Raw genomic sequence first — 20,534 nt, 5'->3', positions numbered from 1 at the left:
CGGCGGGCCCCGGCCCGGCCGGAGGCGGCCCGGCCGCAACCCTGGCGGCGGGCAGCAGCGCCGCGGCCCCCTTCCCGCACGGGGACTCGGCCCTGAACGAGCAGGAGAAGGAGCTGCAGCGGCGGCTGAAGCGCCTCTACCCGGCCGTGGACGAGCAGGAGACGCCGCTGCCGCGATCCTGGAGCCCGAAGGACAAGTTCAGCTATATCGGCCTCTCTCAGAACAACCTGCGGGTGCACTACAAAGGTACTGGGCGTGTGTCGTGCGGTGGGAGTGGGGCCACTGACCCGACGTGTCCTGCCGCCGCAGCCGGCTCTCGACCCGCCCCCGACCCCCTCCCGCCCAGGGCCCGGTGCCCTCCCGCGGTGACTCGCCGTCCGTTCCGCTGCTGCGAGGGTGGGACCGGGGTGGCGGGCACAGGGGCCAGATTCTTGGGGAAGGCAGGTGAGCGGAATGCCCGTAGGTGTAATGGAGCTGGTAATCCGGGGCCCGGAGGAGGACACCTCGAGGGAATCCAGGATGACAGGACATAACTCGCTTTCTGATTTCCCTTGAAGATGAATCTTAGGGCTCGGATAGAGGCAGGTAGGGACCCGGAGTTGGGTTACATTGTTCTCCAGGTGGCGGGGGGTCAGGCGTTCTCTTCTTACGTAGGGCGAAGAGAGGCACGAGTCTGAGGTATGATTTCTAATTAAGGGAGAGCAGGGATATAGAGGGGGAGGGGTAATCAGTGGAGGATTTTGTCTAAAATTAGGCCAGAGATGGTCTGGGGGGACAAGGATAAGGGCCCCAAGTTTGGCATCAGTGTTTCTTACTCGGCGCAGCTGGGAGGGTAAGAGGTGAGCCTCAGAAGTAGGTGTTTTCTTAGGGGAGCAGAAACCTACCACTACTGACTGGAAATGCCCTGTATTTACGTGCTGGTATTATATGAAGTCTAATTGAAAACGGATATCTTAAAATGTTATATAGCATTTTAAAGAAAATTGGCTTATGTTTTACACCTGCAGTTAAAGACAAAACCAGCCTGAGGCGTGTGCTTGTCCCCCTCCTCCCTCACCTACCTCTCCTCTGTTAAAGCTTTAGGCAGATCAGTTTTACATAAAACTATAAATTGCTCCGAGAATTTTTGAAATGTAGCCCACATTAATAGCACGCGTCAAGTTTACTGGTCTGGGAGAAAACAGCATCAGTCTAGTGTATCAGTCTGTGTGGAAACAAATCCAGTTTTTAGGCCCCAGACCTGAAGCAGGAGCTTTTACATTCAAAGCAGCCTCCTTTTGATTGGCTACAAAGGAAGGGTCTTAATCAGATCCCAGTGACAGGGACAGAGAGGGTATAAACAGGTCTCGTGGCTAAATTCTTAAAGCATGCAGGTCTAAAATGTGAGAAGAACCTTGATAAATAAGTTACTATTTAATCAGAAAGGAGAATGGCGACAGAAATCTACCAAATGATTTGGCTGGAAGGAATCACGCACCAAAAAAGCCTTGTTGAATATTCCTTCTTTTTATCCATAGATTTCGAGAAGTACTTTCAGTTTTAAATATTATGTTTCTTAATCTAAATGGTCAAAAATGACCTTTGTTTTCTCTTGAGTTAGGACATTTTGTTAATACTCTGTGGAGGCTATTATTTAATTTTGTGTTCTAATTTGTGTGAACAGTGCTGTGCTATGAAGTGTTTACTTCTCATCTGGCTACCGGAAAGCTTTTTGTTAGACTTGACGAAACTTTATCTTAAATTTATGGTCAGTGGTTAATAATTAGCTTATAAAATCAGAGGCAAACGATATGGAAAATTATTGAACAAAGAATCCTAGCTTTGCTAAGTCCTGCAATCATTTGTGATTTTAGGCATGTTACAGGACAGGCCCTCAGTTTCTTCCTCTGAGAGATGAGAGAGTTGAGCTGGGTGGTAAGGAAATTTCCAGCTCTGAATTTCCGTGAGATCTACAATTTGTGATGAGAGTTTCTTTAGTACTGTAACATGCCTTGATTAGTTCTAGTAACTCCTTTTGCATAAAATTATGATTTGGGTCAGAGAAAAGTGCATGTGTATGAAAAATTGGTTGGAGCTTGCAATGTTTATGACACTGCTGTCTCCATTATGATTTTTCCTCTTGGCCTCTTTATTACTTTTTGTTGTGTAATACTAGATTCACTTTCTGGAAACTTCACTCCTTTATAAACATAAAACATCACTTCTGGAAGAATAGATTTTGTTATCTTTTTTTCTTTTCTCTCCCTCTCTCCTGTCTCCCCTTTGTCTCTCCCTTCCCCCTTGTCACAAACACAGTTCTTCCCCCCCCCCCTTCTACTGCCTCTTCCTCTTTTTTTTTTAATTTGTGTGGGGTTTTTTTTTTTTTTTTTTTTTTTCCTGTTGTTGGTCTGTGTGCCTTCTGAGTGGACCACACCAAGGTACTGGGCAACTCTGTCCCAGTAATAGGGGAAGGGAGCAAAGGGGAAGTGTTATAGGTAGTGGAGAATAAAACTTTGAAGTCACAAAATAAGAGTGAATTTTATTTCACATTTCATTGTGCCACTTTGCTTTTTACCTAAGCATTTTCAGACACTTTTAACATTAAAACTGCTGTTCAAAAAATGTTTTTGCATGTTACAGAGTTTGAAAAGATTGATAATTATTTTCCAGAATGGTAAGGATTTTTCTTACCTTTGCAATAGAAATATCTTGGTTTCTTTTGCTCTGAACATGCTCGGTTTTTAAAGATGTTATTCTTCTAAGTTGGAATTACTGTTTTTGGAAGCCATATGGTTCCTTAAATGATTCGAAGGGATTAATGTTAAACAATGCCAGACATGCAGACAAAGTTGATTGGATTGCAGAGGAAGAGCAGGGTGTGTATACTATATGCTGAAATTTTAAAAAGACCTTTTGCTTAGCAGTCACACACCAACGGTTGACACACTCAGGCATAGCCCCTTTTATTTTTTAAAACTGTCAGCTTTGAATAAATACAAATGTGACAAGTTTAGACTTAGTTATAATGAGGACTTTATTCCAACTTAAAGCATTTTAATGCATGGATTCAATTAGTCCTAAATATTTCAGTTACAGATTGCATTTTTTGTTTGTGAAGTTATCACATTTGGATACATTACAAAGCTTTTTAATACACACACAAAAGCGTGTTAGTAGATTTGGACAGGTTGGTGGAATTCTCATTTCGGTTGTGAGAAAGTAGGAGCACCTGGAGGCTAGATTTTCCCCGTCACAAGTAAGCCAGGGTTGGAAACTAATTTTCACCAACTCTAAATTTAGTGCTCTTTCCAACCATATAGTATTGTCTCTTTCAATTTATATGAGTTTTAATTCTAATAGATAAAATCCAGTGATAACATTTAGAACTTTTTGAAGAATAGGTGATGTTAAAAGTACTTCCTATGAGGGAAAAATGTTGCCTGGAACACACAAATGCCCTGGAGAAGTTCAGGCACCTTGATTGTACTGATTTAGGGCAGCTTACAGGAAAGACAAGAGAAGTGAAAGTTAGAAATGATAGGTAGCTATGAACTAGTGAATTGCTCTTTTAATTCAAGCGTTATTAACAGCATCTAACTGGATAGCTGGCTTTCTCATGTGCCCCACTCCCATCCCTCTCAGTATCACCAGTCATTAGGCCTTTGACACTTCTTAAATTACTTATTGAATTTTTTGCACTTCTTGAGGTTAAACAAATATCTTAACAATACTTGCTTGCCTACCGATGCAAATGTGTTTTAGGAATTAGGGGGATGATATAAAAATGTTCCTTAAAATCAAGGAATTTAAAAACCAAACCGAGCTTTTCCCCAGGACCTGTTTGCCAGTATAATGGGAAATTTAGCTTCAAAAATGGTAGTTGATAGCTGCAAGAATTAAGTAAATCTAATAACCACACTTGTTTAAAGGTAGTAGTAATGATAATTCACGGAGCTGTTGCTATAGGGCAGGTATTCTGCTCTACAGTTTTGTGTACATGCCTTGCTCTCCACGCGTTTATTTGACAAGCTTTTAGTGAATGTTTACTTTGTGCCAGGTTCTGGGCACTCAAAGGTGATGAGATACTATCTTTGAATTCAGAGAGCTCAAAGCAGGTAAAACACACAAGTGTAGTAAGGGAAGTGTTATAAAGAGCCCTGTGGGAGACGAGAGGAGCATCTCTACCCCTGGCAGATGCTGGAAGTGATGAAGTTGGTGAGTCAGGGACAGCTTTTGGGAGAGATGAGGCTCTGGTCAGGTTTGAAAGATGAGGATGTAGGGGAGGAGGAGGGGCACTAGGCATTACAAGTGAGAATGCATAACTAAAAGCTTAGAGGTGAGAATTATTGTATATGTTTGGGTCTACCGGCAGTTGTGGTGTGTTGGAATTTAAGAGTATGTGACAAGCTTAGATCTTATTCTGTAGGACATGAGGAATCATCAAAGGATTTTAAATAGGAAGTGACTGGCTCATATTTTCATTTCTGTCATACAACTAACTGGAAGATGGATCTAAGGGAGTACAAGACTGAAAATAGCAAACTCATTTAGAGGTCTGTGTAAGAAAGAAGGACCTGAACTCGGTCAGTGGTGGGGTGGAGCAGAGCAGACATATTTGTGATAATGTTTTAAAGTGACACTGATAGGAATTGATGGAATGATGGAGAGAGAAATCAAGGATGACACTTGGGTTTCTAGCTCTGTGAGGTTCTTGCAGTGAACCATGAATCAAATAATAACTGCAAGGAAGTAAGTATTACAGTGTATTTGGAGGTGTGTAGGAATGGGAATCTCAGCCATATGATCTGACTTCACGGAAACCAGAAGAACCCAGAGAAGCCTTCCAGAAAGAGCAGGAACAGATAGATCTTCTGGAATTTAGGTGGCTCCAAGGATTGCAGCAGCTGGAGTTCATGACTTTTCACTTTATTCTAGTGCTGAAGTGACTCAGCTGTAGTTTCTGGTTGTTTTCTTCTCTTTTCCCTCCTGACTGGTTTACCCTTTCCTTCCTATTCCAGATTCCTGAGGGACTTAGCAGATTGGATAAACTAATTGCCATCATTCTTCGTTGGGCAGAGCTTTTCATTATATGCTGTGGTGTTGAATTGGTGGCCTTCGTGTCAGGTGTTAACCTGTGTTGAATCAGCTGTGGGGGTGTTAAGGGTACTTATGAAATAGGAAATAACCTCCTGGCACAAGGAGAGTCTGGGCCCTGCTTCTTTCAGTAGGGATGGTGTGTGAGGCCGTTTCTCATGGGAAGGGTGGGCGCATACCATAATTGACCTGAGCGTGGGAGAGGGGTCTAGGTCATGACTGATTTGGGAGTCATCTCTAGGTGGTGGCTGAAACTCAAGGAGAGGGTATGAGAGAGAGAGTGGGTAAAGTGAGAAGATCCGTGGGCCAAAGATGGAACCCTGAGCAGGGCCAACATTAAAAGACTGGGTAGAGTCCCGAGAAGGACTAGGTAAGAGGTACCTGGACAGGGGAAGAGTGTGCTGTCGCAGAGGCTGAGCAGAGTATCAGAAATGAGGAAGTGACCTTTAGTGTCAAATGCAACAGATCGGTTTAGTGAGCCGGGCAGAGAAAGTTTTCCACTGGATTTGGAAATTAGATCATTGTGACCTTAGGAGAGCAGTTTGAATTTAGTGATGGGGGTAAAGATCAGAGTCAACAGTAGGGACCAAGCAGAGAGGGTAGCGAATATAGATTACTCTTGAGACATAAAGGCGAAGAAAGAGATGAAGCGGTACCTGGAGGAGGATGGAAGTCAAGGCAGGATTGGTGTTTTTAACATGGTTGATAGTGGAGTTATGTTGTGCCTGGTGATTAGTTTCTAGTGTCAGCAAAGACGATGAAAATCCGCACAATCAAAATTATCCATAAAAACCCCTTTGGAAAGTAGTGTGTTAGAGACTATTGTATTGTTTCCCTCGGTGGTGTGGGTGAAACTGAAGTGACATTATGTTAGATGAGGGTGTATTGTTAGTCTGATGTAGGGAGTCCCAGTAAATGTATACAAAATGTAACATAGCTTTTGACGGATAAAATTAATAGTAACAGTACTTGCTTTTATTACCTTAAAGTTCATTATGCTCACTACCAATCCCAGTGCATTATCGACAGTGATTTATTGCACCGAGGCCTGGAGGATTTTGTGGAAAGGGGCCATTTTGGGGACACTGCCCTTACAGATTGAGAGGCTGAGGGGAAGGAAAGTAAAGAGGGGAAGGGTGAAGAAAAGCTTGGGAGGCTGACAGCGCTGGCTTGGAGGGAGGAGAGCCGTTCAGGAGAACAGGGCAGCCCCGAGGAAGAGAGGAGGACATGTGACTTCTCTGGTAATAGGGGGAAGAGGTGAAGATGGGTGTGGACACTGACCACTTTGTAATAGGAGAATGCAAAGTGGACAGTAGTAGAGTCCCGTTATATGATACAGTCGGTGAGGTAGTGTGCTCACTTATTCGGGGACAGGACTGAAAGCTTTGAGTGAGAAAACGTGGGCCAGCCATCGGGGAGAAGGGGGAACCAGCTAACGAAAGGTTGCTCAGCGTGTTGAAAGCAGTGGGAGAGCCCCGCTAACGACATTCGTTCATAGTCGTGCCTATTGCAAGACTGGTGGATTTTATTTGGTAGAGACCAGCTAGCTGCCCAGGGCAGGAGTAGGGAAGGTGGATTATACTACTAATCTAAGGGTGTGGTTTTGCTGGTTGCCTGTGGTGGAAGGATAGGCATGTGAGAGAAATATCAAGGATATTTTGAGAGCTCTTAAGTGAATACCATGTAACCTATCCTGGAAGAGGAAAAATGGGGAAAAGGGGTTCAGGGAATGTTGTTGAAGAGGAAGTGTGGAAGCGAAATGTTTAGAAAGGGGAGAGCATAGGGAGTTGTGTCCTCGAGGAAGATACAGGCATTTCTGCTCCAATGCCAAAAATGTGTTCCTGGGAAAACCTTATGTTTTCCACAAAATTGGGCACTACAAGTAACGGGGCTTATGGGAAAAATTGGGCTGGAGCCAACCACATGGAACCTGTGGAACTTTGTGACCAGAGCACCACAAAAATAACAGTCCTGGTAAAATACAGGCCCAGTTCAATTTCCACTGGCATTTGTGCCCAGCATCACAGGCTGCTGATCCTTCGTAGCCTTGAGCCCTGGGGTTTGGGCTTCCTTCTTAGAGATGTAAGTGCTTGACAGCTGTTTAATCAAAAATAAGTATCTGATTCAGGGTTTAGCCCTTTTCAACTCCCCACCCCCTTTTCCAAACAAAGAGGAAAAGTGTACAAACTTCAGCTATTAGAATGGCTAAAGTCCAAAGGAAACCTGACAATGTCAATTGCTGGTGAGGATGCAGAGTGACAGGAACTCATGTACTGCTGGTGGGAATGCAGGATGATGCAGCCGCTTTGGAAAATGGTTTGGCAGTTTCTGACAGAGCTAAACATAGTTTTACCAGCAGTTGAGCTCCTACCCAGCTGATTTGAAAACCTAGCTCACACAAAAATCTGCATGTGAATGTTCATGGCGACTTCTCTCATCATTGCCCCAGACAAGAAGCAGCCGCGATGTCCTTCAGTAGGTGAATGGACACACTGTGGTATATCCATACAATAGAATATTATTCAGTGATCAAAAGAAAGGAGCTGCCCTTCCGTGCAAAGACGCATGTGGATCTTCAGTGTATGTATTGCTAAGTGAGAGAAGCCGGTCTGAAAAGATTACGTACTGTATGATTTCAATTACCTGACATTCTGGAAAAGGCAAAACTGTAGGGATGGTAAAAAAGATGAGTGGTCGTTAGCGGCTTGAGGGCACAGATAGGCAAAGCACAGGGGATTTGTAGGGCAGCGAAAGTATTCTGTATGGTACTATACTAGTGGATACATCACACCATGTATTTATCAAAACCACAGAACTTTACAGACATGTAGAGTAAGTTTTAATGTATGCAATTTAAAAAAATTTTTTAGGAGGGAGGGGCAAATCCCAGGATAAAATGCAGAACGTGACAAAACTATCTAGCTGTATTACAAATATATGAAACAGCCTCAGAGAAGAGGGGGGAAGGGTGCTGACACAGGTAACTTTGGAAATCAGTAGTCTGTAAAGAGAAACCGAACTCTTACTGATAAAGTTGTATCATCCCATGGGGATATGAGTTAACAATTCAGATGCTGTTATACATGTATACTGGAATCGAACAGTTAAGTGGATGGTGGGAGCTAAGTTTCTTATCATTGGGGTGGAATTTTTCAGGTAAGCAGAGAGAGAAGGTTCGAATGATCGGTGTGGTAATAAAGTTGGAGACCTCACTATTAACTCATGTTTGATTTAATACAAACACGGATGGTTACATATAGAAACGTAGAGACACACACACAGGGGTTTAGTATACATGCATATATTTCCTGGCTCTTGTCAGCGAGAAAGCCTAAAAGCAGTGACAGCCCAGTAACAAGGAGCATACCTAGTAGCTAGATGCTGGGTTCTAATACCGTTTGCCAGTAAAAGGAACCTCAGGGTTCCTTGGAGAAATGGCTGATTCTAGGACTGGGGCAGGAAACATGCAAGATGAGCCTCCAGCGTCTTCTGGGGCCAGAAAATAGCAAACAGAAAGAAAACACGTAACACAGGTATGTCAGAGGAGCCAAACGAAAAAGTTCCCAGAGGCTAATCGGGGGGGGGGGGCAGTTTGAACAGCAAAATAAAGTAGAATTGTTATAACACAAAGTATAAAGTAAATATGCAAGAGACGCATGGGGTCCATACTGATAAAAACAAAGAAAATATCTTAATACTTTTTGATCAGTACTGGGGTTGAATTTTCCCCAGATGACTCAGTACAGTGGCAGGCATAGCGGTTCCTGAAGCCACTAAACATGGGACACTAGGAATGTACTTGTGGAGGTGCCCCAGGTTTTTGACTTAGGGTTTTTGTATGTGGCTAGATTTTTCTCTTTACTTCGTTAATGTACCGGGAAAAGCTGTGTTAGGAACTAAATGACTTCTTTATTATGCTGACATCATTCCTGTATTTATCAAGTAGATGTGAACTAATTTGTATTCAAGAAATGTGTTTTGTAGCAGAACATATTTCATTACAATTTACTATTTCCAAGGTGGAATAGTTTCAGGTGATGTCAGAATCCAGAGTGCGGCTCCAGGAAGGAATGATTAAAGTTAGAGTAGGAGGTCAGTGGGAGTAATTAAAATGTGAGAACAATAAGTTAATCACAAATAATTGGGAAGTGTCTTAATGTCATATGGGACAGGTATGTGTTGCTGTGAGGGCATATAAAAAGGAGGTTAGACCAAGTCAGAGAGGTTAGAGAGAGTCATTGAGGAAGGAAAACTTGAGCTAAGAGCTAAGGGATGAGCAGGACATAACCCGGTAAGGAGGAAGGGTAGCGCTTTCCAGTTTGGGGTGGGGAAGAGTTTGGCAAAGACCATGGTCAGGCCAGTGTGTCCAGTTCAGGAAGGTGGTGGAAAGTGCTGGGGGATGGCCAGATCAACAGGGTTTTCAGGAAGTTTATCTTTTTCCTTGGCTGAATGGGAGACTGTTAAGGAATTTTAGTTATATAGGAGAATAGTGGTACAAGGAAGACTAAGTTATATTTCCAGAAAGGCAACTGTGACTGCATGTTGGAGAGTGGAGGGGGTTTGGAGGTGAGCTTCATTCAAAGCCCTTTCCTTTCCTTTAAAAGGGAATCAACAGATTGTGAAATGAAAGAGCAAGGTCTTGCTAGCCTAAGCAATAATTTTGAAGCAATAAATGTATTTTCTTTTTGAACCATATAGAAAACACTTAACATTGAAGACTTCGGGGTTTTAACAGTTTATACTTCGGTAGTGTGAGGTTGTTTTCTGGTTGTCGCAGAACTCAGGTTGATAAGCTTCCTGCTGATGAGCATATTAGAAATAGGCCCTTCACCCTGACATTACTAGTCTTACCTAAGAGTGTGAATGCTTTTAATCTGACATCTCAGCTTTTTTCTAGGTCTTTACATTTAACTTTAATTTAAAAATGAAACAAATCCTTTTAACCTTTATGGAATTTTTCTACAGTGTCTAAGTAGAGCATAGTGAATATAATAGAACCTTGAAGATTAATGATTATGTAATTGTTGATAGTTATTTTTGCATAAGGGGAAAATATAAGGCAGTTGATTCATATATGGATTTAATGCATGATTCTACTAATTAGGGGCAAGTTATATAACATCTGTAAGAGTTTTCTCTCTTTAAAATGAGGTTAAACCCATTTCACACATGTTGAATGAGAAAAATCTATACAGAAGCACTTAATTCTTTGAGTGTTTCCCCTCAAATATTACTTTTCTTTCTCTTTTCCCATAGAAGTAGCAAGAATAGGAGACAGGAATACAAGTGAAGTGATCCCAGAATGCTCATTGTAACTGGATCCTTCCTGTGGGTTCAGAGCTTGCACTGGATCGGACTTCTTGAATTTAAATCCCAGCCCAAATCCTGGGTTGGAATTCTCACACAGCAGTAGGACCTTGGGCGAGTTTCTTCATCTTCCCTTAATTTCCTCATCTGTGAAATGATAATAAATAGTATCTACTTGAGAAGTTCTTTTGAGTGCTAAACAAGTGAACAAATACAGTACTCTTTGAGCAGTGCCTTTCACATAGCATTAAATGTATGGTAACTCTTGTCATTTATCATCATTATCATCATCATTATTATTAAGAATACCTTGAGACTACTTCATCCCTGAAAGTTTTGGTCACTTCCCTTCCAGAAAAACAAAAACCAAAAATAAAAGCTAGTTGATTTAGGAATCCAGGGTTAATCAGGGTTTTCTTTAGATTTTTTTTAACTCTCTAAGTTTTTTTTTTTTTTTTTTGAAGATTTTTATTTATTTGGCAGAGAGACACAGCGAGAGAGGGAACACAAGCAGGGGGAATGGGAGAGGAAGAAGCAGGCTTCCTGCTGAGCAGGGAGCCCGATGCGGAGCTCGATCCCAGGACCCTGGGACCATGACCTGAGCAGAAGGCAGACGCTTAACCAACTGAGACACCCAGGCGCCCCTGAACTGTCTAAATTTTTAAAATAACTAATTCCCAGGCAACTCAGTTAATTGAACACATATTTACATTTTAAATGTCTGTTTTTAAAGAAGTGACCTATGTCATTCTGCAGATTTACGCTGTTTTTTTTTTTTCTTCTGCTTAGTTTAGTGTAAATCTATTACCTACATATGTTAAAGCAATTGGGGGGGGGCATCTATATATTGCTGCTTTTGTTTTTCTCTTCCTAACCAATTTTATCACCAGTGGTCACCAGGCTGAGAACTTTTGCCCATAACCTACATACTTAAGACATCTGTGGACACAGGTTTTCATGGTAATAGAAGGGAGTGGCTGAGCCATGTGAACATGTGCTAATTTGCACTGCAAATGTAAACTTAACTGTTTAGTGATGTAATTTGATGACGTGTATGGGAAGGGAAAGGATCATCTCGTTGGTGTGTGATGGTTATTGTACAGCTAAGATACAGTTTTTGATTTAAAAGAAGGTATTTAGTTTTAAAACAATCGTGGCAAATTTGAGAAGGAGAATTTTTCGACTCATGAAGGTAGTGTTACAGTAGGACTGAAGGATTAGTGACCTAAGTTGTATTGGGTGAAGCGTATTTAACTAGAACACTGAATAATAATTTAGAGTATTTTTCCTCATGCAGTCCTTTTGGGGATTGTGGAGACTTGTCTTAATCTGAGTCCTTTCTGACATGCTACTTCAACTTCTGTTTTTCTTCTTCTGTGGTTTTATGGGCATATTTTCTGTTGCTCGCTTGGTTTTTGTTCACATGCTAGCTTTCAGGCTAATTTGTGTCTTGGGTGAGGGACAGGGGAGGTGAATGTGAGCAAAGGAAATCCTCCAGGATTAGAATTGAGGAATAGCTATTTTAAAAAGTTTAAAAGCCATTGTCTAACTAACAAGATTCCCTAAAGAGTTCAGCAGTGGTATGATGATACATTCCTTTCTTTCTTTTTTTTTTTTTTTTTTTTAAAGGTATTTGTTTGTTTTTTTATATTTTTGTTTTTTTTTTTTTTTTTTTTTTTTTTTTAAAGGTATTTGTTAGATGTTTTCAGTGTTTGGTTTTTTTTAAAGATTTTATTTATTTATTTGACAGAGAGAGAGACAGCGAGAGAGGGAACACAAGCAGGGGGAGTGGGAGAGGGAGAAGCAGGCCTCCTGCCGAAGAGAGAGCCCTATGCGGGGCTCGATCCCAGGACCCTGGGATCATGACCCGGGCCGAAGGCAGACGCTTCACTCACTGAGCCACCCAGGCGCCCTGATACATTCCTTTCTTAAAAAAGAGAAAGGAAATAAAAGTAGAGATTAGATATATTTCTTAGTAGGCTGTAATTGACCAAAGAAATTTTTTGGGTCAGCCTTTGTATGGAATTGATAAGAATATGTCCAAGAACAAACTTGAAAATTCTTTTTCTTTTTCTTTCTTTCTTTTTTTTTTTTTTTAAGATTTTAAAAAATTTATTTAAGGGGCACCTGGGTGGCTCAGATGGTTAAGTGTCTGCCTCCGGGTCAGGTCATGATCCCAGGGTTCTGGGATCGAGCCCCACATCAGGGAGCCTGCTTCTCCCTCTTCCTCTGCCTGCTGCTTCCCCTGCTTGTACACTCTCTCTCTGTCAAAAATAAATTTAAAAAATCTTAAAAAAAATATTAGAGCGAGCATGAGCGGGGGTTGGGGGTGGGACTGAGGGAGAGAGATAAGCAGACCAGGCTCCCCGCAGAACAGGGAGCCCGATGCAGGGCTCAATCCCAGGACCCTGGGATCATGACCCGAGCCGAAGGCAGATGCTTAACCGAATGAGCCACCCAAACTTGAAAATTCTTAAAGTAAGAAAGCTGCTTTGCCAATTCAATCTAATATAAAATTTCACTTAAAAATATACCCTATATTTTATATATTTATACACATGCGCATATATGTAGATGCTTCTGGTTTAAAAAATAGGCCATTTGACAAAAGAATATTGCTTGGGAATAATATAAATTATAAGCATATTTGGATCTAATAAAATTTAAGGTCATATTTTCATCATGTCCTTGAAATGCATCCTTTTTTCTCTTAAAAATATAGTCTACCCTAAAATATTTAGTTTGGCAGGTTCAGTGTGTTCAGATTCTGAAAGTCTGTTAAATCTAGGAATAGTGTCAAGAGTCCCATGACTAACCCTGGGCTGCTTTGCCTACTGGACTGTGATGACAACTGTTTCATTAAGTCTTTATATGTACTGGTGGGAGCAGAAATGCCTGTATATCATTCTAAAAACTGTATGTCTCCCTGAATTGTTTCAGATTTTCGTTGACTATCTCATTTGATTTTTTTTCCCCTTCCTGTTTCATGTGCAGGTCATGGCAAAACCCCAAAAGATGCAGCGTCCGTTCGCGCCACGCATCCGATACCAGCAGCCTGTGGGATTTATTATTTTGAAGTAAAAATTGTCAGTAAGGGAAGAGATGGGTAAGTGTACGTTTTGGTGGGATAAATTGCTTGCAGTCCTTGGGTAATTATTTTTGTCTTGATTTATCATATTTATGATGTAATAGGAAAATGGGAATCTCGGAAATACTGGTAATTTGTAAAGTAGAACCTGAATGTTAACGCTGTAGTGGATTGGATATAGTTCTGCTTAAATACTAGTTGAAGCTAATACTTGAGTTGGTGAAATAACCAAGTTTTTCTGGTCCGTTTGTCATGCAGTTGGAGAATTGGAATTAACAGAGAGACAGTGACTCATTTTCCATGCCTTGTCTTACACTGCCCTTTTCTGAATTCTGAGAATTTAAATCTTCTCAGAGCTAGTTAACCAAGGCCAACAGGGGATTCATAGGTATTTCATAGGGGTTGGGACTTAGACTTTCGGGTTTAGATCAGAGAAGTATGTTCGTATGCTCTCAATTGGAGGTGATTCCCAGGGATTAGGATGTGGTATAAATAAAAGCTTCCAAATGGGAATTCCATGTAGATCCTGGAACCAACTTTTATAGCATTGCTTTTCAGCTTGGGATCAGTGTGTAGTATGTGTGTGTACGTCGGAATCACTTATGGGACCATTACAAAGATAGTAATTTGGGCCTTACCCTAAAAGTTCCTAAGTCACTATTTTCAGAAGCAGAGCTTGGGCAGGATAGGCATCCTTGAGTAAGCTTCACTGAAAATTTTGGTGCTTATCTCTGATGAAGAGCTGATTACCTAGAATCATTAGATCTATCCTATGGTATTTTCTGATAACTTCATTGTGGTATCAGAGATCCTTTAAAGCATCCATAGAGTCATTAGTCCAACTCCCAAGATAAACTTACCGGGTGAGTTGGCCCAACTGAGTAGAGTTATTAAGTTGACCTGTATTTAAAGTGAATCACTTAACCTGTTAGTGCTTCTTCTATGTTTAACTGACAAAATAAGTATATTTAGTAGATTATTCCTCCTACTTTATTTGCTGAATATTTTCATTCTCAGTAGTATGGAAGGTAGAAAGTGAACCTTGGAATTCATTGATAACTTTTTATTGAACTGCCTCAGTTTTCCCAGGGTGATCAAGCCAAAGATAAAATCGGAGAAGCCAAGCATAAAGTGATTGAGAGACCCTACATTGAAATAGGCACACGATTGTAACCATTTTTAACTCTACTGCTGCATGCATACTCAGCCAGTTCTTTTTATACTTAAAATTATACCGTCAACCTCTTTCGTGCTGGTGTTGCTCATGATGATTCCCCGGGTTCTCTTCACCTTTTCACCCTACGTGCTCTGTCTTTGCATGATCTTGACCTTATATTTTCATGGCTGCAAACACCCTGATGAGTGTCAGATCTAAAGCTACATCTCCAGTTATTCCCTCGAGCTCTAGATCCATACATCTAACCCGATGTTTGCATTTGAGTGTCCCACGGGTATTTCATTGTAGCTTGTTTTAAGTCTTTTTCTCAGCACCAGCTCGGTTAGTGGTTTCACTATTGCTAGAAACTTGGGAATTTCCTGTCTCTAACTTACTGTGTCCATCTCTACGTCCTCTGCCTTGGGTTTGCTAATTTATCCCCTAAATTACCTAGGTGGTCGGTTGCTCCCATCTGCAACTGTTGTCAGTGTTCTTTCTCAGACACAGCTGACTGTGTCAGTCCCTGTCTTGAGATCATTTGGTACACCTGTTGCTTTGAGGCTAAAATCTTAAACTTCTTAGCAGGGTCCTATGTGATGTGACTAACTCCTTTGTAACTTTTCAGTCTCATCTCTTTGTTGCCAGGATCCCTCGTTCATCTTTTTTCCTTTCATTTTTAAAATTAGGTGATTTTTACATAATAGTAAACTTTATCATTTTTAACGTGCAGGTCTGTGAGTTTTGACAGATGTGTATAGTCATGTCAGCACCACCACAATCAAGATACAGTTGGTCTTTGAATGATACCAGTTTGATCTGCACGGGTCTACTTTATATGGAGACTTTTTTTATAACTATAGTATAGCCCTGGAAATATATTTTCTCTTCTGTATGATTTTCTTAATAACATTTCCTTTTCTCCAGCTTTATTGTAAGAATACAGCTTATAATACATACCACATACAAAATATGCATTAACTGTTTATGATACTGGTAGGGCTTCCAGTCAACATCAGGCTATTAATAGTTAAGTTTTTGGAACAGAAAAAGTTAGGATTTTCAGCTTGTGTGGTGGCAGGGGTGGGGGGGTGGGTGATCGGTGTGCCAGCACCACCCATTGTTCAAGGATCCCATGATAAAACAGTTCTATCACCCCCCAGAATTCCTTTATACCCCTTTGTGGACGATTCTTCCCCATCTCTCAATGACAACCATTGATTGTCTCTAGAGTTTTGCTGTTTCTAGAATGGCATATAAATGGAATTATAGTATGCAGCCTTCTAATTTTGGCATCTTTTACTTAGTGTGGTACATTCGAGATTCATCCCCGTTGTTGCATATATTGGTAGATCCGTCCTTTTTATTGTGGATTGTATGGTTGAGCCAACCACAGTTTGCTTATCCACTCTTCAGTTGAGGGACATCTGGGTTGTTTCCAGTTTTTGGCAATTAGGAATTTGGCCACTATAAACATTTATGTACAGGTTTTTGTGTAAACTTGAGTTTTCATTTCAGTTGGGTAAATATCTAGGAGTGGGATTGCTGGATCGTGTGTTAAGTGCATTTTTAACTTTATAAGAAACTGCCAAATTGTTCTGCAGAGTGACTGTACTAGTTTGCATTCCCACCAGCCGCGTATGAAAGTTCTTGTTGCTTTGCCTCCTCAGTAGCGCTTGGAATTGTCAGGTTTTTTTGTTTAAAATTTTTAGCTATCATAATAGGTATCTTAGTGGTTTCTTGTTGTGGTTCTAATTTATATTTCCTTAATGAAGAATGATGTTAAAGAATCTTTAATTCTTATCTGCCCTCCCCTTTTTAACAAACTCAATAATTCCTTTATTTTGATTTATTTATTTATTTTTTTTAAAGATTTACTTATCTGAGAGCATCGGCGGGGGTGGGGGGAGGGGCACAGAGGGAGAGAGAGAAGCAGACTCCACCCTGAGCATAGAGCCCAATGCGGGGCTCGATCCCAGGACCCTGAGGTTATGACCTGAGCTGAAGGCAGATGCTTAACTGACTGAGCCACCCAGGCCCCCTTTTATTTTGGTTTTAAATTAATCATTTGTCAACAGCTGTGGAAGTGGTTAAGAAGTGACATACAGATATACTTAAAAATACTGAATTTGACAGCTAAATTGAATGGAATATTTCGTAGGGCAGTTTTCATTTTGTCATTTACGACAGTTAAATTCAAGGTCCTTACACCTCATCTCCTTCCTGAGTGGTGGAAGCTCTAACTGGGGCATCCAGTTAATCTCCATTTCCACTTGGATGCACGCTGAGGCTTGAAGAAATAAGCCCCAGAAAATAGAAAGTAGGATGCTAAACAGTTGAATCAACATAAAGTGACCCCAAAGAGAGATGTGGAACAAACTTTTTAAGTTAGAACATACTCTCAAGGATCTGTTTTTAATCAGAACCAGCTATCTGTGAAAAATGCATTGGGTAGATAGCAGTGTAGTACCGTCAGGTACTGTGGGCACTTCTCTGACTGTACATGCTTTCTCATATTTCTAGTTCTGTCTGCAGGCTCTTTCCTTCCTTCTTAAATTCACCTTCTCTTGTCCCTTTACCATTTCCTCAGCTTAACTAATTACTCTTCAACCCTAGTTTAAAGATACCTTTTTGGTGGCACTTTCTCCTCCCCCAAATAGGATTATGCCTTTAATATGCTTCCTTTACATTTTGGCCAGACTCTAATTATAATATCTATCTGTTTCAGTTGTCCTGCCGAATCAAGGGTAAGGGACTATTTTATGTTTCTGTAACTCCAGTACTTAATTGATAGCTAGCATTCATATGAAGGAATAAATGAATGAATGAGAAACTGTACTTACCTCCTATGTATTCTTGGAGAAAACTGTTGTATCTTTGGGCAGATCTTCTTTATCCTTCTTGTACACTTTTCAACTAAGTTCTAGGTCTAACTCCATGCTTTTGAAAGGGAAGGGTGATTCATTTATGGAAGAAGAGCAAGTCATATTGCTAATTTTGGGTGAGTAATGTCTTTCTGGAGATGTATTTAACTGTATCAAGAGAACTAAAAATTGTTCCTAAAATCCCAACGTCTTTTTATTTTTTATTTATTTATTTTTTTTGTCAGAGAGAGAGACAGAACACAAGCAGGGGGAGAGGCAGGCAGAGGGAGAAGCAGGCTCCCTGCCGAGCAAGGAACCCGATGTGGGACTCGATCCCAGGACCCTGGGATCATGACCTGAGCTGAAGGCAGCTGCTTAACCGACTGAGCCACCCAGGCGTCCCCCAACGTCTTTTTAAAGAGTGGACCAGAAAGAGCAGCTGTTAGTCACTCTTCATTTGCAGTGATAGGTGCTCATCTGAGAGTTTAATTATACTCAATTTGAAATTTAATTTTTTTTTTTTTTAAGATTTTATTTATTTGAGAGTGAGAGAGAGAGCACAAGCAGGGGGAGCTGCAGGCAGAGGGAGGAGCAGGCTCTCCCTGGGATCATGACGTAAGCCGAAGGCAGACGCTTAACTGACTGAGCCACCCAGGTGCCCTGCAATTTAACTTTTTTTTTAAACTGTGTTTATCCAGGATTAGATCAGGTAAATAAATATTTAGGCCCAAGAACTTGGTTTAAGATAAATTGGTCAATGCAGCAAGTTTCCTCATGACATAGCGGGAGTTGAGTATGAATTACCTCTTAATTTATATCTGTGATAGGCATTATTTCTGGGTCTGCCTTGGAAAATTAAGAGTATGACTATTCTTAATTGTTATTTGTACCTTATCGCCTAAGAAATAAGGCTTGAAGGAAGTTCTTTTTCAGTGAGTGAAAGAATATATTTTGGGTTTTGCCTTGGATTTTCATTTAAATGAAACTATTTTGTTTATGTTCAGGAAAATAAGCTTATTTATTGGGACACAATAGCCTAAGTTTTATAATTGATTTAAAAATAAGTTTCTAATGTGTTCCATAACAAAAAGTTAAATCATTTATCACCTTGTCTGCATAACTTTTTTTAGGAAACATATTTAAAGGCTGTATATTTTTGTGTTCTTGTTAATGATTGTTGACCATCAGGATGGATTTCTGAAAACAGTCTGTCTCATGAATCTACTTTCAGTGCAGGAATTTTGTTCAAGTTTTAAATTATACATACTAACACAAGCAGTGAAGATAGTTACTTTTAAATGTGAGAGGTGATAAATTTTTTATCTGAATATTTTTAGAGTTATAATTTATTATGAGTATGCTACTTTTAGCTTTTCAAGCAAAATATTGATGCCACTCTGCCAGTGATTCAAGAGAAACCAGCAAGTAATCCAGTCTCTGTGTTCTCTTCCTGAATTCTGCTGCTGATAATAAAGTGCAGTCCTTAAGAGTGTTCCTTCTGTGCTTGCTGACTTGCTGGATTATTTCTTGGGGGAGTGGAAGAGAAATAAAGGCCCCTCTTGGGGCGCCTGGGTGGCTCGGTCATTAAGCGTCTGCCTTCGGCTCAAGTCATGATCCCAGAATCCTGGGGTCAAGCCCCGCATCCGGCTCCCTGCTCCGCAGAGAGCCTGCCTCTCCCTCTCCCTCTGCCTGCCTGTGCTCTCTCTGTCAAATAAATAAATAAAATCTTTAAAAAATAAAAAAATAAAGGCCCCCTCTTCCCCTTTAGTTTTAAAAGGCTTTCAAAGGTCTTTCCTTCTGGTTTTGATGGGAGATAAGCAGCGAATGGAAACACAGTGAACAAAGGAATGGAAAAAATGAACAAAGGCATCAAGTAAGCAGTATATTTATTAACTTAGGAAATATATATCAAACACGTATGATGTGTCAGGCATTGTCACCAGCTGAGTATAAATATGAAATTGTTTTATTCATCTCTGTCTTATCCATTCTTCCCAGTAGAGGACCTGACACTTGGTAGAAACTCAATAAATGCGTCAAGTGAACTAAATGTGGGTCCTTGCCCGCAAGGAATGTCAAATTCGTTGGAGGGTACAGTGGGGCAGGGCAAGGAGCAGACTTAAACGAATAACTCTTAAGATTTACTCATCACCTTAAGAACAAGTGAGTATCTGGGAGACGGAGGGGATAGTGATTTAATTTTCAAGGTAGCAGATTTATAAAGGAGGGTAGTATTGATAGTCCTAACAAACTGAGTAAGAATTTGAGAAGCTCTTCTGGGTGAAAATATTCCAGACTGTGATAGTGGTGGAAATAGTCTCAGGGGAGGAGTGGAACTCTGTGGTGTCTTTGGCTGAGGTCTGTGGCTCAGTATTATTGGAGACTTGAGGGATTATCGTGAAGAGTTTCCAGCAGTGAGAGTGGAAATAGAGTCTAGAGAGCATTGATGATAGTTCTAAGATGGAATGCTGTATAGGGAATAGAGAGCCTTCAGTCTTTTTAGTTCGGGCAGTGATAGGATAGCTGTTTTAGAAAGACAGCACTGACTGGGACAGCGGGTAGGGGGCATTGGATATGGTGTATGATGGCAACGTGAAAGATGACTAGAGACAGGAGTTGGGTTATGAGGCTGGTGCCTAGGGATGGACTGTGATAGAAATTTAAAAAAATAATAGAGGAAGAGATGGTGGTTTAATTTGTTGGGTACCTATTATGTGCTAGGAACCTGAGATTTATAAGGACAGATTGGCTGAGACAGGGTCCCTGCCCTCCAGAAGTTCTCAGGTAAGAAGGGACATGGGCATGTCAATAAGTTACTGAATATATATAATGTTTATATATAACAGTAGGTATATGAACAAACTGGGGAAGTATGATGAAGTGACCAACTGTATTGGAAGATGGCATGGGAGGCCTTCATAGAAAACCTGCTGGTAGTTATGGAAGAAGAAAGTTAAAGCTGAGGCTCTCACTTCCCTGTCCTTTAGCCCTCATTTACCTTCCTTAGACTAATTTCCTAAAGATCCCCCAGAGATTGTCTGTGAGCAGT

The 20,534-nt window shown here is 40.8% G+C and overlaps 1 protein-coding gene across 3 annotated transcripts in view; it reads left to right on the top strand.

The window, feature by feature from the left end:
• The first annotated feature begins 11 nt into the window (after window positions 1-11).
• RANBP9 (RAN binding protein 9) overlaps window positions 12-20,534 on the top strand; it is a 91,383-nt gene continuing 70,860 nt past the window's right edge. The window contains exons 1-2 of one of the 3 annotated variants that reach the window (XM_025890844.2): window positions 12-246; window positions 13,375-13,486. Coding sequence is in view for 2 of the 3 variants with exons in the window: in XM_073877591.1 (XP_073733692.1) it covers window positions 558-585; window positions 13,375-13,486 (140 nt within the window). In the remaining variant the exon portion in view is untranslated. Of the gene's footprint in view, window positions 247-464; window positions 586-13,374; window positions 13,487-20,534 lie in introns of those variants that run through there. The other 2 variants (XM_073877591.1, XM_073877590.1) reach the window with 2 other exon arrangements.

This window comes from Callorhinus ursinus, unplaced genomic scaffold (genome assembly GCF_003265705.2).
Source record: "Callorhinus ursinus isolate GAN/ISIS: 27379988/994484 unplaced genomic scaffold, GSC_fseal_2.0 scaffold26, whole genome shotgun sequence".
Taxonomy (NCBI): domain Eukaryota; kingdom Metazoa; phylum Chordata; class Mammalia; order Carnivora; family Otariidae; genus Callorhinus; species Callorhinus ursinus.
This window is presented reverse-complemented; position numbering and strand designations above follow the sequence as displayed.